The sequence below is a fragment of the Manis pentadactyla genome, chromosome 5, assembly GCF_030020395.1.
Source record: "Manis pentadactyla isolate mManPen7 chromosome 5, mManPen7.hap1, whole genome shotgun sequence".
Classification (NCBI taxonomy): Eukaryota; Metazoa; Chordata; class Mammalia; order Pholidota; family Manidae; genus Manis; species Manis pentadactyla.
In genome coordinates this window covers 149312232-149338664 of record NC_080023.1, presented here as the reverse complement: position 1 = coordinate 149338664, position 26433 = coordinate 149312232, and the positions used below count along the sequence as shown (strand labels likewise).

Genomic DNA, 26433 nt, shown 5'->3' with positions numbered 1-26433 from the left:
GTGGCAATGGATGGTGAAGGTGGAGATGGAGTCCAAGCACAAGCTGAGGGAAACACAGTGCACGTGGGTGGGCCTCACTGTGTTCCCCCGGGACCATAGCACCCTGACAGGTTGCGGGGCAGCGGTGCAGGGGCCTGGGACTTGACTGCTCTCTTCACCCACCCCAGCCTGCAGTCGGTGCACACCTGGGCAGGACTCAGGTAAGACTCAGGGCAAGGGGTCAGGAACAAAGCCCTGGACTGGGCCCCACCTTTCCTGTCATGTTGTGCCTTCTCAGATGGGATCCTGATGCCCTTCCTGGGACTCAGAGGCATTGGAACAAGACAATGGATACAAGGCCTCAGGACACCACACTTGCCAGGGGCCTCTACTGCCCTGGTCCCAAGGGACCCCTCCCCAGCCCATAGCTACAGCCATGGCCCTTCACATTGAAGCTAACAGGTTGAGCTGTTGTCATGGAAACATTCAGCCAATCTCATGGGGACACATGGGGAAGGAGGGGGTTTGCCCCTGAAGGCCCCTGGAGGTTTGGGGAATGCTGTCCAGCTGGTGCAGGGACAGGGGCATGGCCTTCGCCTATTGTGAGCTAGTCAGGGCAGCCCTGGCCTGGGAGTGTTTGACCTTGGTCAGCACAACCCTTCCACACAATCCAGGCTTTTGAAGATTTGCTGGGCCCACAGCCCTGGAGAGGGTGTGCGTGGAGGGCAGGAACATGTGGCCATGCAGGCTCCCACAACACAGACCCTGGCTCTCTGTGCAGTCCTGTGTCCCTGTCCCCACCCCCACACCCGACAAGGTGAATATTAGGGTGGATCCAGCTTGCAGAGGCCTGTCCCAGACCTGAGTTTTGGGGTGTCACTCATAGAGCGCTTAACCTTTTCTGAATCGAGGATGTCTGTGAGAATTTGATGAAACTCACACTGCCCCTGCCAGAAAAGTGCTCAGGGTAAAAGCCACCTGAGCCCCACTCGGGTTACATGTACATGAATGATCTGCTGAAGCTATGCTGAGTTCCTGCTGGCCAGCAGCCTTGGGCGCTGGGGGAGCAGAGCCAGTGCAGGCTGGGACTCAGTCTCCAACCAGGCCCACCACTGCTGGCATGGAGATGAAGGCCCAGAGCACCCCCATCCCCACCCACCCCTGCTCCAACCCTAGGAATCCAATATATGAACCCTACAGGTCCTGGCAAGAGTCCCCCTTGACCTGTGGCCTTAGAATGGAAAAGCTTGGCAAGGGGTGCCCAAGAGCCAAGATCAATTACCTGGGGACATCCTGGGTGCACACTGCAGGTACGACCCAGGGAACAGGCAGAGAGGCTGCAAGGGGATCAGTTTGATTTAGCTCAGGGAACTGCAATGTGGCTTCTGGGAAGGCTGGCCTGTCCAGAACACGGCCCAACTGGCTGGCGCTGAGGTCATGGTTGGGACAACTGGGCTACATCGTGCAGGCCCACCACAGCCCCTGCTCTGTCATTGGCAGCTTTTGGTAAAAATTTTTTAAATTAAAAACTCTTCACTTTAGAGCATCAAAACATGTGGGGTCCAGAGGTGCTCCCAAAGGAGTTTGGGACTGGTGACAGGGTTTCCCAGCTGTAAACAGACACCTCAGGGTCACTCCCTCCAGGGCAGACCCCAACCCTCCATAGCCACCTCATGAGCCATGGGGTCTTAGGGCCCTACCATGGCTGTGCCCCTACAGCTGCATCCCCATGGACAAGCCCAGATGCCCCCACTGACAGCACCCCTTAGGGGAGCCTGGTGCCCCTCAGTCAGTTGCCAGGACCAAGTCAGGGAAACCCTGCTGGACACCCCAACAAGGTCTGATATGGTCTCAAAGCTCAGTACTTCCAGGTAAGGGTCAGGTCAAGGCACCCCCAAATCACCGAGTAGGAGAAGCCTAAGGGTTCTTAGCCCAGCCTCCCACTGGGAGTCACATCCCTACCTGGGATCAAGTATGGGTCAGCCAAGGAAGGCACAGCCAGACCACAGGCCACGCTGCCCACTCTCTGTGACAGAGACAGAGCGGTACTGACCAAAGCTCCCGATTCAAGGCTTTCCCCACAGACACTGTCACCAGCACAGCCTTCCGGAGCTGGTGGGGGTACTCACCACCCTGAGAGGCATGCCAGCACAGGTACATCCCTGTCTTGTCCAAAGCCAGGCCACAGCCTCCCCACCTGCTCTGGAGAACACATGCACGCAGGCAGGGACATGCGATGGGGAGGTGACAAGCACTTCCTGCTCTATTGCGGACGCCTTTAGCCATGCTGGGCTCTCTTCCAGAGGTGAGAAAAGCACCACAACAACACCCTGACTCCCAACTGGGCTGGGACCACCACCCACCACAGCCACATCCTGGGGCTCTGGGGCAGGGAGTCAGGAGGTCAGAGGCTGCAAGGGAGAGCCCGGGTCCTCCAAGCAAGGCAGCACACACAGTTAGGCTCAGACTTTACTTGCACGGCCCCCACCAAGTACAGTGGCCCTGCTTTGCTGGGCCTCTGCCTGGGTGGGGAGAGAGCTCTAGAGGCAGGGAGATGGCCCTCAGGCCTCTGGGAGTCATCAGGGCCTCCACAAAGTCCACTCCACCCAGAAGCACACACAGGAAGGGGGTGCTCTCGCCACCACCCCAGGCTCTGTGCCCATGGAGCTACAGGGGGGCTGAGCCTGGCTGTCAGGAGCGGGTCACTGTGTGGCCACTTTCCGTTGGCTCTTCTGTGCTGCCGCTGGCTCAGACAGTGCCTGCTGCTGAAGTTGCTCGATCAGCTCCTCCACGTAAACCTTGGACAGAGGAACAGGGTCCTACAGGGACAAGACAGGTCAGTGAGGAGCTCTGAGAAAGGTGGGAATCCAGCTGCTGCTGCCCAAAACAGAGGGATGAGGCATGAGAGGACCAGGTCCCTTAGGCTTGACCACAGACCAAACTCTTTGCCACCCCCAGCCCCCAGCCCAGAGGGCAGTGCTCTGTCCATGAGACAGGGGCCACCTTCTCATGGGGACACAGGGACCAGGTGCTTGCCCCTGGAGTCCCTGCCCTGGGGTACTGTGGTGGCAGAAAAACAAGCAGAAGAAACATGGAAATCGGCTGCTATGTCATAGGTGGGTTCCCTGTCCCAGAGGCTACCACAGACCCCAGACTCTTCTAGGGACCCTGGACAGCCAAATAAACCAATCGTAAAAAATCCAGCTCTTTTCACCAAGTCTTTCTGTTCATCAACTTCCGAAGCTAGCACAGAGGATCAGGACCCTAATGGGAGAGAACATGCCACCTGGAGCCCACCAGCGCTGTGGCCCCTCCCTTCTGTCTCCAGGGCTTGGCGCTGGGCCCACCCCTGAGAGGGCAGGGCAGTGGGTGCTCACACATGTTCACCTTCTCCTCCAGAAGCCACTGCTTCTCCACAGCCTCGTCCAGTGTCAGGCCAACCCACTCAGCCTCTGTCTCTGGGATGACAAACTCCTGGGCAGGCAGAGACGGGGTGCGCAGTGAGGGAGTGGCCGGGGTGGGGGCGCTGGTGGGCCCACGAGGAGCAGGAAGCACAGGCCAAAGCCCTCACCTTGTACTTGTCATAGATGGCTGCCCTCCTCTCAGGGTCGTCTGGGTGCAGCTTCGGGTCCCGTCGGGCAAGCCACAGCAGCATACCTCATTTCAGGTCCATCCCGAACTTGGAGCACAGGTCTTCCTTTGGGGTCTGGTAGGAGGCTACACATGGGACCAGGAATTGCCAGTAAGGCCCCGCTTCCCTGCCCCTCCCCAGCATTGGGTGGGCCTTAGGCTAGCCTGGCAGGGCAATGGGCCAGGTAGGCAGCCCCAGAACCCAGGCCAGAACAGAAGACAGCCTAAGTGTAGAGGAGGAGACAACTGCTCTCACTGAGTGACCCTCTACCCCAGACGTCAGTGTGCCCAGTGGGCCCATGAGGACCCACTGTGTGCTGTCTGGCATGCCCCACTTGCCTTGAGGATGTAGAAGTCAAACCCACAGGCCTTGTCAATGAGATCCAGGGTCCTCACGGTCAGTCACACTGAAGGTTGCTTCCAGGATTTCACTGTGGAGCTCACACTGAAACAGCTGTGGCTTCCACACCTTCTTCACCCACTTGGACAGCTGAGGAGAGACAGACTGTGTGCCTACAAGCCCAAGGACTTGGGACACCCACCTGAGGCCTGGGACATGGAGCTGGGTGGACCAGCCCCTACCTGTGGACTTGATTGCCCACCAAGAGGTCAGCTGCTCCTCAGCCAGCCTGGTACCCCCAGATCCTCCCAGTAGCTGGTGTGTGTTCCAGACATACCACACCATCATCCACAGGTCATCACATCCTAAACCAGGGACCTAGGGGCCAAAGGCAAAGGGAGACACCAGCCTCTCCCAGAGACTCGGCAGCCCCCTCCAGGGTTCCCACCAGAGACAGCCTGGCATCAGGGGCAGTCTCAGGAGGCCTGGCCTGAGTCAGTCTCTCAGCCCTCCTATGTGCAGCAGGGAAGTGGCAGTGCCAGCCTTGGGTTATGAGAAGCAGGCAAGGCAAACTGTGGTGCTCGAGGATGACAGGTGAGCACAGACCTCACCTCTCCTACCTCCCCTCAATATACAGGCCTTTTCCCCATCCTTACGCTTGATCTGGGCAACCACCCCAGGGCCTTTGCACTGACTGTTTCCCATATGAACCGCCTGTCTCAGAGTGCCCAATGGTTTCACAGGGAGCAGTACTTGCCCAAACAGTAACTCTACTTATCAGCACGTTCCCCAGACTGTCCTGTCCTGTCCTGTCAGCTCTGATGCCCAGCAGGGAGACCTTGTCATTGTTGGTGTATCTGTGGCCCAGGATCCAGCCCTCGCCGCCCCACAGCCCCAGCTGGGACTCCGGGGGATGGTAAATGGGAATGGGCACGTCCTCCACGCGCTCCCGCTGCCCGTTCTTGGGACTGATCTTGAACTTGGCCCCGTGCGGCCTGTAGTGGACGGGCATGGGCGTCCGCGCCTCCTCCAGGGATCGTAGGTAGTGGCTGAGCAGGCGGGAGCACAAGCCCTCGCGCAGCAGGAACTGCTTCCACAGGTGGACCGGGACCTTGTGCAGGGGCATCGTGGCGCGCCTGGAGAGGCAGGGGCATCGTGGCGCGCCTGGAGAGGCAGGGGCATCGTGGCGCGCCTGGAGAGGCAGGGGCATCGCGGCGAGCCTGCAGAGGCAGGGGCATCGCGGCGCGCCTGGACAGGGGCAGGGGCGGGGATCGCCGTCACGCCGCAGCCCAGCCAAACCCGACGCAGTCTTTAATCCCCGTGCGACCAGACCCCGCCCCCCGGCTTGGCCCTGGCCGGAAGCCAGGTACCCCGCTCGATTCCGCCGGGCGCCGAGCCACGGAGTCTACCGCCCAAGATCCATGCGGTGCCGGAACCGGAAACCCCACGCTCTACCCGCCGCTGACTGGCTGCGACACCCGTCCGTCTAACCCTCGTCCCGCCCTCTTTTCGTCCATCTGGGACTGTGGAAAACGCCCTGCAGACACGGAGGCACCGCCAGGCACCGTCTGCAAGTGCGGCCGCGTCTCCCGCGAGCTGCAACCTGGGCAGGGAGGGCCACCTCTCCCCACTCACTCCCACCCACCTCCTCCCGGAGGCGCAGACAGCAAGGTAACCCATTTGCCTTGAAATATCAATGTAGAATATTCAATCACAGAGAAATCAAGAGCTACATAAAATTGTCTCTTAATGTCTTAAAATTTTTTACCCCAGAAAACACCGTATGTTTCTCCTTTACAAGCCTAGAGAGTGCTCCGGTGGCTAGATGCAGGGTACAGTGTGCAGTGCAGGCCGCAACTGGACAGGACACAGAAGGGAAGCCCCTAGGACAGAAGGTGGAAGGGCTGCAAGCTGACCCTGCTTCCAGCTCCCCAAGGCCCCGCCCAGCATTCATCCCACAGGCAGCGGCCCTGCCTTAGGGAGGGCGGGGCACTGCTCCTGGGGCAGTTTCTTCTCTTTACCCTGCTTCCCCTACAGAGGAAAGAGGCTGGGCCAGGTCCGCAGGAGCCTGCTTCCCAAATGAGGGTTGGACTAGTGCAGGGCAGCGGCCATCCCCTCCTCTCCTGGGAGCAGCTGAAGAGTATGCTCCCCATACAAGGGCCCTGGGTCCCAGAGTGGGTGCAGACACAACGCTGGGGCAAGGAAGGCCCTGTGGTACCGGCACCCCTGAGCCAGGGCAGCTGGGCAGCCCCCTCCTCAGGAAGCTCTTCCTGGGGGCCCGGGGCTCCAAAGCTACAGCCAGAGGCAGGAGAGGGCAGAGCTGGACACTAGAAGCCGGCTGCTCCTAGTCTCCTGGCATCTGGCCTCTGCACACCCCAGGGCCCATTAGCTGCCTGGTGATTGTAGTAGCCTCTCCCTACAGCAACCACATCAGTGTCAAGTCTGAGGCAGACTGACATTCAGGGGCACACAGTGTTTGGAGCCAGGGATGCAGGGAGGGCAGTTCCCAGCCTTAGCAGTGGGGACCTGTGGGAGGTGGGCTAAGGCTTCCTCTGTCCCTCTGGGTCAATCACAGCAACACAGAGGATAGGGCCATGGGGGGATCTTTCCCCACATACCCAACCATCCCCTGATCAGAACACACAACCTTCCCCACACGGTACCTGTGTTCTCCAGGCAGCCAGGCCCAGGCCCAGGGGCCACTGCAAACACCAGCTAGGACCCGCAGGGGGACCGCAACAGCCAGGCAGTGGGGCGTGCGGTTCTCTCCTCAGGAGGAGGAAGCAAACAGGTGTGCAGGGCAATTTTATTCAGCTGGAAATTGATCTGGACGGGGTCCCTCTCCCTCAGTCCTGCCCCTGGTTGGAGAGGTCATCCTGAGAGCGGCCTTGACCGTGTCACGTGACCGCATACAGCTCCTCCCGGTGGTTCCTGCAGATCTGATAGTGGCAGGGGAGCTTCTGCGAACAGGCCCAGGGCTTGGTGTGCGCATCCCTCGGCGGCAGCAGGAAGGCGGCACTCCCTGCCAGCAGCATGTGCCAGATGCTGTGGGTGTAGTAGTAGTTGTCACTGGTTGTCATAGAAGTATAGATGGCAATGGCCACAGCAGCCATGCTGATGCCAGGCAGGAGGCAGAAGGCCCAGCGCTGCCAGGAGGTGGGGTAGCAGTGGCGCCGGTGCCCGCAGCGGTATACCTGGAGAAAACCGCCACATGAACATGGTGGGAGGGGGCAGGGGAGGCTACAAGTCCCAGCCTGCCCAGGCCCGAGCAGTGGGACCATAGGTGTGAGCTGCTTGGAGGGGGCTCACCGGCACAAAGACCTGAGGGGTCCTCGGGCATGAAGCACACTGGGCCCCAAGGGGGCCACTTGTGGCACTCAGCAGGTGTGCAGGACTCAGGCCCAGGGTGAGAGGCATGGTCAGAGTGGGGGCCAGGCTCTGTCCTCCCACAGAGCCGGTGTGTGGAGAGACCAGCCCCCATCCCAATCACCAGGGAAGGGGTCTGGGCCAGGAGCATCAGCTGCTCCAGCTCTTACCCACATGGTGGCCATGACTGCAAAGGCAAACAAACAAGGCCCCATCATGTTCCAGGCACCCCTGCGGTCCAGCTGCAAGGACATGGCAAACACCAGCGTGCCCAGAAGAAACAGAACCTGGGCAAGACACAGGGACAGCCACAGGGTCACAGGAGCCCAGGTTCATCAGTGATGTCCCACAGTCCAACAGGAGCAGGTGGCCTGGTTATGCAGGTCATCTTGCTATCCCCACTGCCCCCAGCATTTTCTGCCCACCCCCTCGGAACTGCTGGCACATTTTGTCCTGCTCTGCTGACTGGGAAGAAGGTGCACCTCCTCCAGCTCCTGTGCAGGTGGGAGCCATAGTGCCCTGATCCATCCACAGGTGAGTCTCTGAGGCAAAACTTGGCCTGGCAGGGCACCAGGCATGCATCTTCAGTAGCCAGGCCTGGATTGGCAGAAAAGTCCCCACAGTGCTCCTGGCACCAGGGATTCCAGGAATGTAACTCAGAGCCTCTCGGGGAAGTCTGGCCTCGGGTCAGGCCTTCTCACCAAATGGGGCCCCAGGAGAGAGAGGCTGGGGGCCTTACCTAACCCTGCCCACCACCTTCCTGTCCTGGTCCCTCCAACCTGCCAGCACAGTCCCTTGATATCTGAAAGCAGTTTCTTCCAATGGGCACCAGGAAAGACAGGAGGCTTCTGAGAGCAGCAGCAAGCCCTCCTTCTGGTCTGTCCCATGACATACTGCACGTGAGGTCCTCTGCTCTCCCAGAGCCCAGTCCCGGGGATTGGGAGCACACTCACATATTTCAGGGCTGCCTTCAGCCGCGCCATGCAGAGGATGGTGACCCAGATGGATACTCCAGAGCCCAAGAAGTCGCAGTACTGCAGCGTGTCATAGCTGAGGATGCACAGCACCACCTCCCCAGGCTGGTCGCAGGCGTGGTAGAACTGAAGGCAGGGAGGTGAGCATGGCCCAGACCTCCCCGACCTCCCCACCCTCCCCACAGCAGAGGAGATGCCTACCGTGGAGAAGAACATGGTGTAGGCATAGACGGAGGCCTCCACCAGGAGTGAGCGGCGCATGGAGATGGCAACAGGAGCCAGGAACATGAGGTTGCTGAGGGTTAGCAGGAGCATGGCTAGCCTCTGCTGGCCTACCGTCTGGGCTGTGCTATTGTCTGTGCAGCTCCACCCACGCCAGCCTGTGGCCAATGTTACACCAAGGGGGCTGAGGCCAGGCACTCTGAACCTCAGGGCCTGCTCCTCACCCAGTGCCCGGAAGAGAAGCCCTTTTTCTCTCAGGAACAGGCTGGGACAGGTCGGGACAGATGTGGGACATGTGTGGGTAGACATAGGCCAGTGTAGGCAGATGAAGACAGGTATAGGGAGGTGTGGGCTTGTGTAGACAGGTATAGGGCAGGTGTGGGTAAAGTGCAGAACAGGTATGGGGCAAGTGTGAGCAGATGTGGGCCGTTATAAGACAGGTAGGGGACATGAGTGGGCAGATGAGAGGAGCTTTGGGCAGCCATGGGCATGTATGGACAGGTGAGATAGGTGAGGGCAGGTATGGGCAATTGTAGGCAGGTATGGGGCACATGTGGGCAGCAGGTATAGACAGGTATGGGAAAGATATGGGCACATAGACAGCTGTGGGACAGGTGTGGGCAGAGAAGGCTAAGGTCAAGAGGTGAAGTCATCTCAGTCACCTCTGTGCTTGCCTGGAACAGAGAGAAGCAATTCCCAGCCTTGGCAGAGTCCTCAGAGGCTGGGAAGCCACGAGCAGGAGTATCTGGGGGCCTGGCCCTCACCTGCCTTGCAGCTGCAGCCTGCATACAGGTAGCTGTGTCTGCGCAGCAGGAGGCACTGGCCATAGGGTCCGCAGTCATTCAGGCAAGGCACCAAGTATAAGGTGGTTTCCACTGGGACCAGAACCTGCTCACACTCCCTGTGAGAAAGGAGCCACAGGAAGACTGCTGAGGTCTGCTCGCCAGTCCCCCGCCAGGGCTCCCAGCAGGCTCTTGGACACATGAACCCAGAACTGAGGCCCCCAGGCTCTAAGCCCTGGAGGACAGCAACCATGAGATCTGCCGAGGCCATGATGCCCTTTTACCCTTGCTCTGCCCCAAGTCCTAGTCTGTCCAGGGCTGTGTCCTAGGCTAGTCCTCCTTTCCGTGTGCTGGCAGGAGGGGTAGCCAGGTAGAGAAGGGGATCTCTTCTGATTCCCAGAGGGCAAGTGACCCTGTAGGAAGATGGGTCACTCCCAGACTCGAAAGTGGGGGGCCTCGTCCCTGGTCCTGAAGGCAATGTTTCAGCCTTCTGCTGCCTGCCCCCCTCTGGCAGCCCTAAATGGCCTCCCTCCAGCCCCAGGTTTACTCACTCAGGACCCTCAGGGCACACGAGCTGCAGGGAGAGGTACCAGTTGTCTGTCTCTGGGTAGGGGATGATGAGGGTGGCCTTGTGAGCTGAGGTGCTCAGAGACAGGGGATAGCCCTGGAAGAAGGCTGCAGGGGTGGGAAGGCCTGGTCAGGGTAGCCAGGGGCTAACGGGTGGCAGGCCCAGTGCCACGCGCCATACCTGTGGTGCAGTTGAGCGAGGTGGTGAAGCTGAGGAAGGGGGCGGCGGCATTCACGCAGACCACTACCAGGGTGTTGTTGGCAAGTGCGGTCTGGAAGGGGCCACACAGGGTCAGCCCAAGCCCAGTTCGGCCACCAGGCAGGCAGAACCAACATCACTTGAAGCTCTCACTCAGTCTGGCATGCAGCGCCCTTCTCTGTGGCTTACACTGGCCCAGGATCCCCCTTCCAGGTCTACAGACACACAGCCCCCAGCACCACCTGCAGGCACAGCCCTGGGCCCATGCTACCATGGGGAATAGGCCTCCCCTTCCTCGAACAGAGCCCCTTTCCTGGTCCAAGCTGGCTGGGGACACTTTGTTTCCTGAAGGGCCCCCTGACCCCACCTCCATGCCAAAGCTGGCAGGAAGGCCTGTGACCCAGTTGAGCCAGGTCACAAGGAGGTACCTCATTGGCCTTCAGGGAGATGGTGAGGGAGCCCCCACTGTCCATGCCTGTGTCGAGGTACAGCCGCATCACTGAGGGCATGCCAGACTGTACCAACACGGAGACCCTGTCCAGGGGCCGGAACCGCACAGACACCACATCCACGTCTTCCCGCACGACGGGGTAGCTCGTGAGGCAGAAGGAGCTACTGCCCAGCCCATGGCTCCCACCCGGGTCCTGGTGGCCAAGGCTCATGGGCAGCAGGCCAGTGGAGGTGTTGCGGCTCTGGCTCAGACTGCTCTGAAGGTGCCGCGAGGTTATGGTCTCCGGCCTGCAGGCTGACGGGAACACCAGGGCTCAGCCGGAGGGAGACGTGGGGGTCAAGGGCAGGGGGCAGAGACATCCCACCCTGCCCTCCCCACACAACCCACCTGTGATGGCAGCCACGATGCTGAATGCCACAGACACATGGAGTCCTGCCAGGCTCTTGGCTGTCACTTGGATCCATCTATCCCAGGGTGGCGAGGGCAGCAGCAGGTGGCAGGTCCTGGTGGGGCCGGTGCAGGCCAGCACCTTCTGGAAGTTGCTGGGCAGGGTGGCCGAGCCCACGGTGAGGTGCACGGGGCAGCCCAGGCTCCCGTTGGACACACAGCCCTTTAGCTCCAGACGCAACTCCTGGGTGTACTCAGGGATGAAGATTCTGTGGCCAAGGTGTATGGCCTGGTTCAGGTTTTGCAGCTTAAGCCAACCTTCCCACATGGTTTGCACTCAGGGTGGTGGCCAAAGAGGGCCAAAGAGGCTCCACTTCCCAGCACAACCCTGAGACCCAGGCCCCTGGCTTTCCTACCAGCACAGGGACAACACCAGGCCCACCCCCTCCACCAAGCCAGATGCTGGGCCTCCTCCAAGTGCTCCCACTCACTTGAGGTAGCTGGGGTGGGAGAGGAGGGTCTGCAGAAGGGGCATATCTGGCTCCAGAATGGAGACCTCAACTACCCTCACGACCAGCATGTCCGGCTGGAAGATGTAGGCACAGGTGGGAGCAAAGCCCTAGGGAAAGAATAAGTGGTGGGGGAAAATAATGCAGATGTGTGGGAGAGCTGGGCAGAGAGCCCAGGTGTGCGGGGTGGGGTGGGCAGGACTGGAGCAGGACAGCCTAGAGTGAGGCCTGCTCTGAGAAAGAAACTGCCAACGACAGACATTCCTGCACCGAGGGGTCCTGCCCCTTCTATGTGGGTGGCAACCCTCCTCACCTTCACCTCAATCTTCTGGGATGAAGGGGGCAGGTGGGCAGCCACAAACCAGTCCCCGGGTGCAGGGTGGGAGATGTTAACAGAGGCGTTGCTCTCTAGCATCTTGACGAGGAAGGAGGGCTGCACAGAGGTATTGTCAGGGAAGCTGGTGCCCAGGGGGTTGATGACTGGCGGGGCGCCATAGCGGAAGTACCTGGAGCAGGGAGAGCAGGGCAGGCATCAGATGTGGGCCTTGGGTCGGCGAGGGTGGGTGGGTAGTGGGCACCTACACGGTGATCTCCACGTTGGCACACGTGGGACTGCCTCCCCGTGACACGTGGAACAGGCAGCGCAGCAGCACGGTGTCTGGGGGCACGCGGAATTGGAAGAGCCTGGCGCTGCCATACCAGCTGTAGAAAGACAGCTTCTGTGGGGACTGTGAGAACTGCTCGGACACCAGCCTGACATCTGCGGGGAGAAGGTGCTGTCAGCCAGGTGGGGCGCTGCCCTGGCCCCAGAGAGAAAGGGCAAGGAGCCATGCTGGGTGGCTCTGCAGCCCCTGGGATATTAGCCAGACCGCTGCCTCCTCCAGCCTCTGGCAGTTGTGTCTGACCTGGCAGGGCCCAGGACTCTTAAGTTTTCCCTGGGGAATCACATTCCTGCTCAATCTTCACACATGAAAGACTACTTCCGTCACCTTTCCAAGTCCCTCTACCCCCCCTTCCATCTTGTCACAAGCTCATACCCCAGGCCCGCTCCCTGCCACCTCTGTCCAGATTGCCCACAGCCCACCTTGGGCCTTATCACGGCAGCACCCCAGTGTAGGTGACCCCAAATGCCTTAGACCTTATAGCAGAGGCCCGTCCTCGGCGGGAACCAGCCTCTCCTGCACGCTACTCAGGGTCTCCCTCACACTGCAGCCCTGAGGTGCTAAGGGCCCAGAGATGGAGGCTGGCAGACACAGGAGGTGATGGGGAGCCCCACCCCTCCTCACCTCTCCCCTGGTGCTGGACACCAAGACACCCCCTCCTCCTCTGAGGCTCCCAGCTATGGGCTGTGGTCCATGCTCTTGGCTCTGAGAGGCCAGGTGCTTCAGATCTAGAGGCTGACCACCTGCTTAGGCCCATGACAGCTTGGGGCACAGCTGGACTGGAGCCAAAGCCCTCTCACACAGAGAGGTGGCAGACAGAGATCCCAGGGGGAGGGACCTCAGGCTGGAGGACATGCCACCCGTGCTCCGGTGAGCACATGGAGGGGCCCAGGGTGGACAAACTGCCCATGGCCCCAGCATGGGGCTCCTGCATGAACCGGTCCTTCAGTGCCTCTCAGGCCCCTGCCTCTGTGGCTCTCCAGCCCCCCAGCCCTACACACTCCCAAAGTTGGCACTCTGCTCACTTCCCATCACAGCAGCCTTTCCAACCAGCTCTGAGGGTCGTCTGGTACTCAACACAGAGGCCTGAGGCCCCATCCTGGATTAGACCCCTCCTGCGAGTGTCCACGAACCAGGGCACAACCTCCCCTGGGGCACATGTCCAAGCCCCACAATGTAATCACCTGCCACACAGGTGGGTGAGGGTGCCCACCCAAGACCGCCTTCTGTGCCCCACCTGGGTGGCTGACTAGGCCCAGGAGCTGGCTATGAGGTGCTTATGCTGGATGGAGGGAGCCCAGCCCCTGCGCCAGCTCAGGCCTCATGCCCATGTGACTGGATATCCATTACCCTCTCTGGGTCCCAGCTTCCTGATGAGTTAGCCAAGGTGGTGACCCTCCCTCCAAGGTTAATTGATGCTAAAATGCTTCCAGAAGAAATGCACGGGGACACAGCAGGCTATGGCCTCACTTTCCTCTAAGCTGGGTGCCTCTCTGCCCACAGGAAGACTGGAAGCTCATACCATGCCATCAGTAAGACTGGTGTCCCTCCACGTAAGCAGATAAGGGAGCCAGGTGAATAGCTGGCTCTCCTGCCAACCTCCTGAACCTCCCATGGATGCATGCTGAGAAAAGATGACAACCCACTCACAAAGCCAGTCTGAGCTCCACTAGAGCCAGGCATGGGGATGCTGGGCAGCATTCCAGGTGTCTGCTGGCTACCATGTCCGACCTACCAGGTGTGGCCTTAGTGCTGAACTAAGGCTGCTGCAGCCCCTGGGATAACATGACAACAAGGACCAAAAAAACCTAAAAATGCCTGTTGCTGAGGCAGGGCCACCTCCCCCATTCCCTCCTCAGAAGCAGGGGGCCTTAGGGAAACAGCCAGCCAGCTGGCACCCAGCCCCCTGACCTGAGAGGGGCAAGGCCTTCTGACTTCCACCGCCCTGAAGTACCAGCCTGCAGACACCTGGAACCCAGCTGTGAAATTTCAGCAGGTGCACAAGAGAGAAAACACCTGCTCAAGGGCGCCCTAAGACCAACTGGTCCCCCACTCCCAAAGCTAACACAGCCCCTCCAGCATCCCCCACTGCGGGCTGTAGTCTCACCTCCCTGCCCACAGGGTAACCCTGGAGAACACACCTGGCCATTAGCACACTAGTGTGAGCCGGATGTGGTAGCCACATCTCTGATATCAGGAAGTGCCAGCTGCATGCACCCCAGCCCGGCCCCACAAGCCACTCTAAGGACACAGGTTAGAAGGAAGAGAAAAGAAAATCCCTGAGCCCATCCTGGGAACCTGAGAAAGGGCATTCGGTCCTGCACCCTCCAAACTAGGACAGGCACCTGCCCTCTCAACAAGCCTGGGAGGTGAGAGATCACCCAGGTTTTCCATCTCCCTAACCTCCCTACCAGTGACCCCTCACTCAGCCCTGCCCCCAGAGTGGTGAAAAAGGAGAAGATGAGGGTGGTGGTATCCAAGGGAGGAATTTAATCAGGAGCTGATCTCCGGGGAAGCTGCCTTTTATTTCAGGCTGCACCAAGCCCCGAAATCAGAGGCATAGCCCTCAAAGAAATAGGAGCTGAGGGGAGCAGATCTTAGAGAAGGGGTAGGGGCTGGGAGTCCAAAGTGGAGGCAGCAGCCTTACACTCTATTGGAGGGCCTCCTGCCCAGGGGCGCACCAGCCTCATGGCCCTCAGGGACTCTCAGGCCACAGGAGTCAGGGGAGGTCGCTCAACACCCCCAGTCAGGCTGAGGGGCAGCACTTCTGGTCTAGCCACCTCCATGGGCCTCGGTCCTGGGTGGGGCCTCTCAGGGAGCAGTAATTCAAGGGCATGCGGCAAGTGCCCAACGCCATTTACTCAGAACCGGGTGGCCAAACGGCTCCTCAGGGCCGCCTGGAGCCCAGTCCCTGAGCTCCAGGAAGTGGAGCAAGGCCAGCTGTTGGAAGTGACTGCACTGGAGGCGGGGGCCACCATTGGGGGCGGGGAGAAGACGCCCACCTGAGCCCCTGCGGCAACTTTCTCCCAACTCTGTCCCTCTCCCAGAACAGTTGGGGGCCCTGGAATCCCACTGCCAAATCCTTCATTCCGGCTGGCCTGGCATCCAGAGTCCCACTTAAGTCCCCATGGACCCCCGTGGGCCTCTCTATCTCCAAGTCCGGGCGCGTCATGGCCGTGACCGACCTGAACGCGCTGAGAGTAGAGAAGGGAGGGCACGTTCCAAGGGGTCCCGACGGGTGGAACCCGGCCCTGGGGATAGAGGAGGGCGCGCCGTCTTCCGCTACTCCCCAGCCACTTCGACGCGAGCTCGCACGAGGGCCGTCCTGCGTCCCAAGCCCGGCGCCGGCGCCGGCGCCAGCGAGCGCGCAGGTACCCCCAGGCTAGTGACAATCGATCCCGGCCCCGCCCGCCCCGGGATGGCGCCCGGCTGCGCGCTCACCGCTCTCGCCGCTGTCGCCTGCGGCGGGCGGGGGCCAAGCCAACAGCAGCAGCGCCCACGCCGCCGCCGCCGCCGCGACCCCAGCCCGGGTCCCGGTGTGGCCCATGGCTCCGCGCTCGGCCTGGCGCTACCCGCACCGCGCCCCCGGTCGCCCGCGCGCGCCGCTCGGGCAGCCCCTGCGGCTCCCGCCGCAGCCTTCGCCGCGGGCTCCCATCGCCCCGGCCGGTCCCAGCCGCCCGCGCCGCGAGCACTTCCGCCGCGAGGCCCCGCCCCGCTGGAGCCGGGCCGGAGGGACCGCGCCTCCCCGGCGGGGTCGGAGGGAGGACGCGGGCGGCGGCTGACGAGGGGGCGCGGGGAGGAAATTGGCCGGAGGGAGGTCGCGGACTGACCTACGGCCGCGCGGGTAGGGGACGGTCGGCAGGATGGAGCGGCGCGGGGGCCGGGGAACCGAGGCAGGCCGGCGGGGCGTGAATCGGCAGGCGCAGGAGGTCTGAGGTGGCGGAACACGCGCAGAGCTTCCCACCTGCTTCCTGGAGGCGGGGGGTTCGCGGGACGCGAGGGTCTGCCGGGTCTCTGGAGCGTGGGTCTGCAGTGCGTGACGGGGGCGCGGGACAACGCCCGGCGGGTTCTGGCGGAAACTTGCCCGCGCCGCCTCCAGTGCTGGACCCTCCGGCCCGGCCTCCTTCATTCAACCACAAAACCCGAACGAGTGTGTGTAGAGGAAACACTTAGGGAAAGATGAAAAGGCTTCTCCTTGTACTAGTGGAAATGTGGTACACTACCCTTTACACCGGGATAGGTTGCAAACAGATAGATTGCAATCCTTACACTTAAGGATTTAAGTGTGAAATGCAAACGGTCTAGGGACTACAAGTAAACGTGGGGGAACTTTTTCAAAGTCTTGGGAAAGAGAAGGCAATTCTAAATATGATCCAAAACCCAGAAGGCTTTCGAGGTGTTGGGGGAGAGACACTGTGTATTTTCCTCGGTTCTTGTCCCCGCCGCGACAGAACTGAAGGGCAAAGACGCAGTAGTGAAGCAGAATAAAAGTTTTATTTAAAGTTACTTAGAACTGCAGGTGACCTCAGAGAGTGAGAGGAGCGCCCTGAAAGGGTGGAGAGTTTAAGATTAAAAGGTCACACACTTAGAAACTGAGGGCGGTCCCAGAGAGAGGAGCGCCCTGAAAGGTTGGGGGTTCCCCCTTTTGATAAAGGATTTCTCAAATGTGACAGAGGGCTAGGGTGTGGGCTTGTTAAGTGGTCCCAACTATCCTCGATGAGACATTGTTTCTTATCAGTCCTCTAGGTGATTCTGCAAAATTAGTTTATCAATCAAGACTGCCCTTCCTCCAAGGTGGGCAGAGTTACCTGTTTGCTAAAGAGTATGTCAAGAATCTTTCTTCTTAAACCTCCTGGGTTTTTAAAAAAAATGCAATTTTGGCTTTAAGGTGGGATCTTCGTCTTTATTATGCTGTTTATAGGTGGGCCTTTTAGCAGGCTAGAGTAAATCTTACAATGATCTAATTGACACAGTGAAGGCATGGGCTGTACTCACATAACTTCTCTGTATCTGGGGAATATCCAAACATTCAAGGCCAAGTTGCTCTTGACCCTTTGAGCTTTAACAGATTAACTCTGAGTCTTTCTGGATTTCTAGTTTTAACTGGTTAACTGAATCCTTTCTAGGGGGCTTTACTGACCTTGTTCTCTTTCCACCCCACTCAGATCCATTTTCCTGCCTAACAGAGGCAAGACTGAGAAATTCAGTTACGTGAAAGTTAAAGCTTTCTGCAGAGCAAAACTTCCTAAGCAAAGTCAAAAAACAAGCCATAAGCTGGGGAGGACATGCTTGCAACTTGTATAACCAAGGTCCAATCTTAATAAGACCTGTAAGTCCAGAGAGAGGAAATCCCGGTGCAAAATACCTCTAAAAACCGAAATCAGTAAAAGGGAGATATACAGTTTAAAATCCTTTTATTGCTCACAAACTGCAGTCTGGGGCCGTTTCTCTGTTTCCTGCTCCAGAAGACTCCAAAAACCACTCCTCCCCTCACTTCCCAGGTACAGATAAGTCCTCCTTGCCCAGGTAATTACCCATTGATATGTAGATGACTTCTCTCCACCCCTGAGGAATGATGCAAATGCACTAAAGCCATACTTCCTTCCACCTCTGAATGCCTATTGATATCCAGATGTACTAAAGCCAGGTGAGATATTCTGGAAAGGTTACAGTTTTACCCACAGACCTATAATAAAGAGCTCCTACAAATCAATAAGAAAATATCCACTCTCCAAATAGACCCAAGGAGATTCCAGGAAAGGACATGCAAATGAACAGGAACTGGCTCTGCTCTTCCTCAGACAAAGGCAGATAGAAAAGCACCCAGGTGTCTTTTTGGTTTTCACCTATCAAATGCTGCAAAAATCAAGTTTGATCACACAGGTGAGTTGTGGGCCAACAGACATTCCTATATTTAGTGGGCAGTGGATGAACGTAGCTTCCCACAAACCTCTGGACTCAGTTACAGAAATGGTAAGAGCACATAACTTCGCCTTAGTATCCCATAGCTGTGCATTCTCCCTGCAGAGATGCTCACATAAGTGTACAGTTGTACTGAGTACAGCACACACCCAGATACTGGTCATGGGGCCCTCAAACCATGGACACCCACACTGAGATTCAAACTGTGATATAGTGCAGCTGTAACAGGAAGCTCAGTGTACTGCTTGGGAATGATCTGCCAGATGTAGCTTTAACTGAGGAAAGGAGAGGGCAGAACAGTTGTGTTCAAAAAGCTACCACTTTTGTAGAGAATCAAAAGCAAATTTATTTGCACTTATCTAATGCCTATCCAGCATTAGGCTATGCTGACTGACCCTGGGAGTGGGAACCAGTTGGCTGAGGATGGCAAGGAGGGGTCTATACCTGTTAGCACCTTCAGAACTTTGTGCTCCTGAGGCAAGGGGGTGAGGGTTTATGGTTTGTCAGAGAGGAGAAGCTGACCCAGTGTGTCCAAAGCCACTGAAAGTAGAGGGTGGAGGCCTACAGAGAAAGGAAGCCCAAGGTGTGAAACCCTGAGGGACACCCTTTGCTCCTTTGGAATCTAGGCTGGGCCCTCACCCTGGCAGTGGGGCTGGGCCATGGTTCTAGGGACAGAGGTCAATTCTGTATTTGAGTGCCCTGTGCTGACTTAGAGCCATGCTGGGGACAGCAGTTGTGGTCAGCACTGGGGACCGTTCCATCCAACACCCACCTGCTGCCCCAGTGTGAGGTTCCTGTGCCCCAAGCTGACCACTGGGTAGGAGGGGGCCGCGGGTCCTCTCCCAGCTCTGCCCTCCCACCGATCCCCCTTGCTTGTCTGGGGGTTAGTGAACTTTGTAGATGGACAGAGAGCCCTAGACTGGAGTCTGGAAACCTCTGCTAAATAACAGAGCAGTAGTAATGCAAAGAAACCCAGGACCTACCTCGGCATTCTCATTTTGAAGGTGGAAAACTGAGGCCCAGCAACAGGAGAACCTTGTGTAGAGGCGCCTGCATGTGCACTGTTGTGTATTTCCTATTCCCCCCACACCATACAGAAAAACAACATCCAACCAAATCAGATGCTCAACTGTCAAGAGTAAAATGGTAAAGATAATAAAAGGAAATTAAGAACATGTTCCTTAGGAAAAGGATGGGAAAGAACTTCTTAGCAAGATGGGCAGGAAATTAGGGAACCATGAGGGAGAATTTGAATACATTTTTAAAAACCTGTTATGTAAGTATAAAAAGTGTGAAAGTAAAAAGCAGGTTGGAAGTTTTAAGTCAAAAGATAAATGGGAGAAAACATGTGCTATGCATAAGGTAAAGGACTAATATACATAAGAAAGGAAATGTACACACTGAAAACAGGACAACCCAAAGGAAAACAGACACGGGATATACACAGGCACTTTACAGGAGATGAGAAGAGATGCAAATGACTGGCGACCTCTGAGCAGGAGTGTGATGTAGCTCTCAGGACGCAGGCAAAGGGCACCTTGTCCTTTCTGTGGGACTGTGGACTTACTCGACCTTTTGAGGTTTCTGTGGCAACATTAAAGTGCAATAGAAAACAAAGACAAAAGCTCAGATACACAAGGTTGTAGAAATGTTTGTAGTTGCAGAAGCCTGGGAGCTCTGTGGGGGAATGGGTGGATACATTATTATGTAGACACACTATGAAGTTTACAGGACTTCTAGACAGGTGTATGGGTCTTCTGGAAGAATATCGATAAAGGGGGGAAATCCAGTTGCTGTACAATGTGAATTGTGAGAAACACACTCACTGGTCCAAATTCACTAAGTGGACACGGAGACAAAGAACAGGAGAGCGAGGCTTTAATGACGGTCTTGCAAGATTGGGTGTCTGGTGGGCAGGCACACCTGGGGAGTTTGGCGCCAATAATTTATCTCCTAGTGCGTGAGTCCCTCCCCTGGTTCCTCATTGGCTGAGTACTACAGGGTTCACAGTCTTCCCCGGACGTCACCTAAGCCCGTTATATCTTTCTTTTACATTTGTCTTATTCTTATTGGTAGGTTAAAAAAAATTCAAACAGGTATTGCCAGGCCCTTATCTATTCCCCCACCCCCACCCTCAGCCCGAGCGGCTTCCACCACGTGGCTCTTTGTTAATACCTTACTGTTAAAATGTTTAAACATCCTAGTGGGAATAAATCACATTTAGGTTTTATACTCTTTCCTAACAAATACATTCCATTCCATACTAGAACACCTTTAGATCCTCTCACTAGCTCTGTGTGTGAGGCCCAGTGGACTGCTGCCCCTCACCCAGAGAAGAGGGACCAACAGATGGGGAGAAACATTTCTCCCAGATTGTCTGTGCCTGGCCATAGTGAACATCATTGTTTGCTTTGGACAAAAATTTTAAAGTTAGCAAAAACAAACAAAAGCCACTATAATGGAATTTTATCCAAATAATCAGAGGCCGAACTGCAGCACTTGGATTTTAGAGGCACCTTCAAAGCCTCTGGACCCATGAGTGGAGAAAGAAGAAAGGCCTTGGCAGCTCCCTCTCCCCGCAACAGCCCTTGCCCTCCCGGCTGCCTCTGGGCTTGCTCATCTTCCTGTCTTCCTTCCTCCTTTCCTGGTTACCATAGGGAGATGGCTCCACCACCCTAGGGCCAGTTGGCATCTGGCTCCCACTGCTTACCTTCCAGCTAATGGCTGTGCTCAGCCCTGTACATTCTGCAGGAGCGACTGAGGCCCCAGACACCCTGGCTGTTCCCTCCCATCCTGCCTGTCCTCCATGACCCACCCTGGGCCCCTCCTCCCAGTACTTCCCAGGTGTAAGGCCCACTGAGAGCCTCAGGCCAGAAGCAGCCCCTCTCTCGGCCTGCTCCTAGCCTCTCCTCACCCCACCCCACTGCAGGTTTCCTGAAGGAGGAGCTAGGTTGTACCCTATGAGGTCCAGTGGGGGTCTGGGGTACAGACAGTCACTCTTCCTTTCTGTCCCAGTGCCCCAGCTTGTCAGCATAAACTAGAAAAGCATTAGCTGGAAAACTAGAAAAGACACCTGGGTTTCATAGGAAGTTTCCCCAAAAGTTTTGGGAACAACATAGGGTTTCTGAATCTTATTTTACCAAAACAAAGTTTTTTTAAGTCCAAATACTATCTATTATCATTTCATAAAGGAAAGATCATCTTCCAACCAAAAAAGTAGAAAGTAGACACTCTTAGAATTATATGTAAAGAAAGGTTAAGTTTTTTTAATGGACACAACTTTCAGAAACAGTTTATTTTTCCATCAGCCTTACTTCCATGTTGTTGAAGGGGTCTGTGGAAGAACAGCGTTAAGACCACTCAGGGGTTGTTCTTCCCCATTCAGTGGCCTGAGCCTGGGAACAGCAGACCAGTCCCCAGTGGGGAGCTGAGCACCTCCAGCCGCCAGGGAGCTGCTGGACAGACAGAGGACACCGCACACCTTCCCAAGCCAGGTTTGCAGTGGCAGCGGTGGCATGCGCTAGCAGCAGCTCCTCCTAGGTTCTCTTTAGAGTTAATGACGTGGACACCATCATCTTTCCCATCGTGGGTGGGCTATTCCATTGGAAATCCCAGTTGGTGCCCCCTAAGTGGGTTCCTCCTGCAAGGAATTTGAGGACATTCTCCTCCTTCATTTGCAGGACATCCTCCGGACATTGTGAAAGTTTCCCTTTAAGTTACAGTGGAAACCCAAAACAGTGTATAGACCCCTCTCTGGGTAGCATAGGAAGGAGATTATTTTTAAAGTTCAGCATGTGGTTCTTATTTAATCTACATTATTTCTGGGCAAATGAATGCTTCCTGTCCTGGGTGCTGGGCACTCGTGAGCTAGAAGATGAAGGGAACGATGGCTTGGCCTATAGGAGCTTGGTGTGAGGTCTGGTCACACTGGATCATGGTGGCCAGAGAAGTTCCTGAGGCAGATCCAGAGGGTGATAGGGTCAGAAGGTGGTTGCCAGGGCAGGAGGCCCCAAGAGCTGCACTCTGGTTGAGGGCTTCCCTTGGTGACCCTCACCAGATTATCTGGGCTGCCGGGTGGGGAGAAGTTCATCCAGGGCCCCTCCTCTCCCCTTCTCCTGCCCACCTGGCCCCTCCCTGCAGTGACCCACAAAGGGGTAAAAAGGGGTCTAATGTGTAAAATTGGTGTCCTGAGAGGATAGGAAAGAAAGGAGCAGAAAAAAATGTGAAGAAATAATATCCAAAATTTCTCAAATTTTGTGAGAGACATTAATTTATCATTCAATAAGAAGAATTGATACAAAGAAAGCCACAGCTAGGCACATCATAGTCAACTACTGAAAACCAAATTTAAAGAGAAAAATATTGAAATCAGCCAGAGAAAAATGATATTCAAGGGAACAACACTTTGAAACACTTATGACTTCTTATCAGAAACAACAGAGCCAGAAGACAGTGGAATATCTTTAAAGTGCTGAAAGAAAACATCCAAAATATATAAAGAACTTATATACCTCATTGGCAAAGGACCTGAACAGACACTTCTCCAAAGAAGAAATTCAAAATAGCCAACAAGCACATGAAAAGATGCTCCACATCACTAATCATCGAGGAAATGCAAATCAAAACCAATATGAGATATCACCTCACACCGGTTAGAATGGCCACTATCCAAAAGACAAGAAACAACAAATGCTGGCGAGGACGTGGAGAAAGGGGAACCCTCCTACACTGTTGGTGGGAATGCAAATCGGTGCAACCACTGTGGAAAGCAGTATGGAGGTTCCTCACGAAACTAAAAGTAGAAATACCATTTGACCAAGGAATTCCACTCCTAGGAATTTACCCGAAGAAAACAAGATCCCTGATTTGAAAGATATATGCACCCCTATGTTTATTGCTGCACTATTTGCAATAACCAAGATATGGAAGCAATCTAAGTGCCCATCAATAGATGAATGGATAAAGAAGAGATGGTACATATACACAATGGAATGTTATTCAGCCATAAAAAGAAAAGAACTCCTGCCATTTGCAACGACATGGATGGATCTAGGGGTATCATGCTCAGTGTAATAAGCCAGGCAGAGAAAGACAAATACCATATGATTTCACTTACTTGGGGAGTATAAAAACAAAGCAAAACAGAAGGAACAAAACAGCATTAGACTCACAGACATGGAGAAGTGGTAGTGGTTACCAAGGGGGAGGGGTTGGGATCGGTGTGAGAGGAAGGGGAGAAAAGGACACAATAATTCGCAATCACAATACAAGTTGATCATGGGGACTGTTGAACCACTGTGATGTACTTTTGAAACCAACATAATATTGTATATTAACAATACTTTAATTTAAAAAAGTGCTGAAGGAACAAACTGTTAACCCATAATTCTATGTCCAGCAAAAATATCCTTTAAGAATGAAGATAAAGACATTTTCAGATAAAATAAAACAACAGGGTGTTGCCAGCTGATCTGGATGACAAGAAATGCTAAGAGGATAAGTCTTATATTAAGCTTTCTTTTTTTTCCCCCATAATTTCTATCTTTTTATTGATATAAATTGTCAATCATATATCTTCCTGTATATGTGCAATCATGCTTTCTTTTAATTCTGTGAACATATTTATAATGGTTGCTTTGAACATTTTTTTTGTTAAATCCATTGTCTTGTCACTCTCCAGACAGTTTGTACTGACTATTCTTTTGCAACATAAGCATCATTCTTTTTTTTTAAAGATACACTGAGAATATTTATTATGTTTATATTTATTGACTTCCTATTACTTGAGCTTCACTCCTGGAATTCAGTCTATTTGGGGAGATAAGACAATTTATCACTTTGTAAGATGTACAGATTGGTGAATGATTCAGAAAAATACATTTAAAAAGTCCCATAAATGTTCAGAATATTAAGCCTTCTTAACAAGCACACACAGCAAAGAGGACAGGAGGAAACTTGGAGGTGATGGGTATGTTTATGTCATAGATTGTTACTATGGTTATATACTTATTTCCAAACCCATCAAGTTGTACACATTAAATATGTTAAGCTTTTTGTATGTCAATAGTACCTCAATAAGGTGGCTAAAAAAAAGATAATATGTTAATGGGTGCTCTCCAAGTTAAGGATAACTATACCAGATGAAAATTCAGATCTTCAGGAAGGAGTAAAGAGTATAGAAACATTTATGTACATTTACATGTAGGAGATTTGGGATAAAATAACTATAACAGAAGGATAATTACAGCATACAGGATGGGGGAAGGACAGAATGGATCTATATGGTTGCAATATTTCTGCATTTTACATGAAGTGATACATTATTAATTCTAAATAGTCTGTGAAAAGTTAAATATGTAATTACAATCCCTGGAGTGATCAGTATAAAAATAGTGCTGCAGTATATACAAATTAAAATGGAATTTTAAGACATTCATTTAATCCAAAAGAGGTCAGGAAAGGGGGAAAAGAATACAAATCAGAGGGGGCAAACAGAAAAACCAACAGTAAAATAGAAGGTGTAAGTCCAACCATATCAATTACATTAAATATTAATGGACTAAATACAGCAAAGGACACCATCAATAGAACAAAAAGGAACCCTACAGTATGGGAGAATATATTCATAAATGACAGATCCGATAAAGGCTTGACATCCAAAATATATAAAGAGCACACGCACCTCAACAAACAAAAAGCAAATAATCCAATTAAAAAATGGGCAGAGGATCTGAACAGACAGTTCTCCAAAGAAGAAATTCAGATGGCCAACAGACACATGAAAAGATGCTCCACATCGCTAGTTACAGAGAAATGCAAATTAAAACCACAATGAGATATCACCTCACACCAGTAAAGATCACCACCATCCAAAAGACAAACAACAACAAATGTTGGTGAGGTTGTGGAGAAACGGGAACCCTCCTACACTGCTGGTGGGAATGTAAATTAGTTCAACCATTGTGGAAAGCAGTAAGAAGGTTCCTCAAAATGCTCAAATAGAAAAACCATTTGACCCAGTAATTCCACTTCTAGGAATTTACCCTAAGGATGCAGCAGCTCAGTTTGAAAAAGACAGATGCACCCCTATGTTTATCACAGCACTATTTACAATAGTCAAGAAATGGAAGCAACCTAAATGTCCATCAGTAGATGAATGGATAAAGAAGAGGTGGTACATATACACAATGGAATATTATTCAGCCATAAGAAGAAAACAAATCCTAGCATTTGCAACAACACGGATGGAGCTAGAGGGTATTATGCTCAGTGAAATAAGCCAGGCGGAGAAAGACAAATACCAAATGATTTCACTCATATGTGGAGTATAAGAACAAAGAGAAACTGAAGGAACAAAACAGCAGCAGAATAACAGAACCCAAGAATGGACTAACAGTTACCAAAGGGAAAGGGATTGGGGAGAATGGGAGGGAAGGGAGGGATAAGGGCAGGGAAAAAGAAAGGGGGTATTATGATTAGCATGTATAATGTGTGGGGGTGCATGGGGAGGGCTGTGCAACACATAGAAGACAAGTAGTCTTCTACAACATCTTACTACGCTGATGGACAGTGACTGTAATGGGGTTTGTGGGGGGGACTTGGTGAAGGGGGGACCCTAGTAAACATAATGTTCTTCATATAATTGTAGATTAGTGATAACAACAAAAAAAATATTAATGGACTAAATACTCTGATTAAAAGGCAGAGATTGTAAGACTGGATTTTAAAAAAAAGCAAGACTCAATTGTCTAGAAATGATTCATTTCAAGTATAAAGACACAGATGAGTTGAAAGTAAATGGATGGAAAAAGAAATATGAAATAAGCATGAGACTCTGGAGTGCTTATCTATCAGATAAGTTACATTTCAAAACAAAGATATTACTCAAAATAAATAAAAATATTTAATAACAGTAAGAGTAAATTCCTAAGGAGGAAATAAATGTGTATCCACCTAATAAAAGAGTTTCAAAGTACATGAAGAAAAATTGACAGATAAAAAAGAACGAGTTACTTCCACACAATTGGGATAGGAGATTTTGACAACCATCTCACAACAGTTGATGGAACAAACTAGAGAAGAAAATAAGACATAGAATATTTGAACAATAATCTCAACCACTTTGAACTAATTATGTTTCTAGAGCACTACATCCAACTACTGAAGAGGGAATATTTTTTTCAAGCGCTTCTGAACTCACATATGTGGCTATTTGCAGACCTCAAGTCCTCATGGCTGTTGGCCAGAGACTTCAGTCCTTGCCATGTGGACATCCCATGGGGCTACCCACAACATGGCAGCTGGCTTCTCCTAGAGGGAAGATTCCAGGGCAGAGAGAGGGAGAGGAAGAAGAAGAGGGAGAGGGAGGAGGAGGGAGAAAGAAGCAGAAGCAGCTGGTCTTTGGTAAGCAGATCGTGAAAGTGACGTCCGGTGGCTTCTGTTT

The 26433-nt window shown here is 53.9% G+C and overlaps 1 protein-coding gene and 1 pseudogene across 10 annotated transcripts; both read right to left on the bottom strand.

Annotated features, from left to right (window-relative positions):
* Positions 1 to 2437: 2437 nt before the first annotated feature.
* On the bottom strand, positions 2438 to 6595 carry LOC118931794 (39S ribosomal protein L28, mitochondrial-like; annotated as a pseudogene).
* Positions 6596 to 6738: 143 nt separating this feature from the next.
* On the bottom strand, positions 6739 to 15750 carry LOC118931793 (post-GPI attachment to proteins factor 6-like). 10 transcript variants are annotated; one of them, XM_036924561.2, is made up of 14 exons: positions 15510 to 15750; positions 11989 to 12166; positions 11720 to 11912; positions 11389 to 11516; positions 10898 to 11166; positions 10488 to 10804; positions 10042 to 10132; positions 9845 to 9986; positions 9276 to 9412; positions 8491 to 8669; positions 8269 to 8415; positions 8055 to 8193; positions 7490 to 7602; positions 6739 to 7143 (listed from the first exon to the last, which is right to left on the bottom strand). In XM_036924561.2, the coding sequence occupies exons 1-14, from the start codon at positions 15613 to 15615 to the stop codon at positions 6847 to 6849; spliced, it is 2436 nt and encodes an 811-aa protein (XP_036780456.2). In that variant the 5' UTR covers positions 15616 to 15750; the 3' UTR covers positions 6739 to 6846. The 10 variants fall into 10 exon arrangements, with proteins under 10 accessions (XP_036780456.2, XP_036780460.2, XP_036780457.2 ...); XM_036924565.2 differs by having other exon boundaries at positions 10898 to 11052; XM_036924562.2 differs by having other exon boundaries at positions 9845 to 9968; positions 15510 to 15749.
* Positions 15751 to 26433: the final 10683 nt, after the last annotated feature.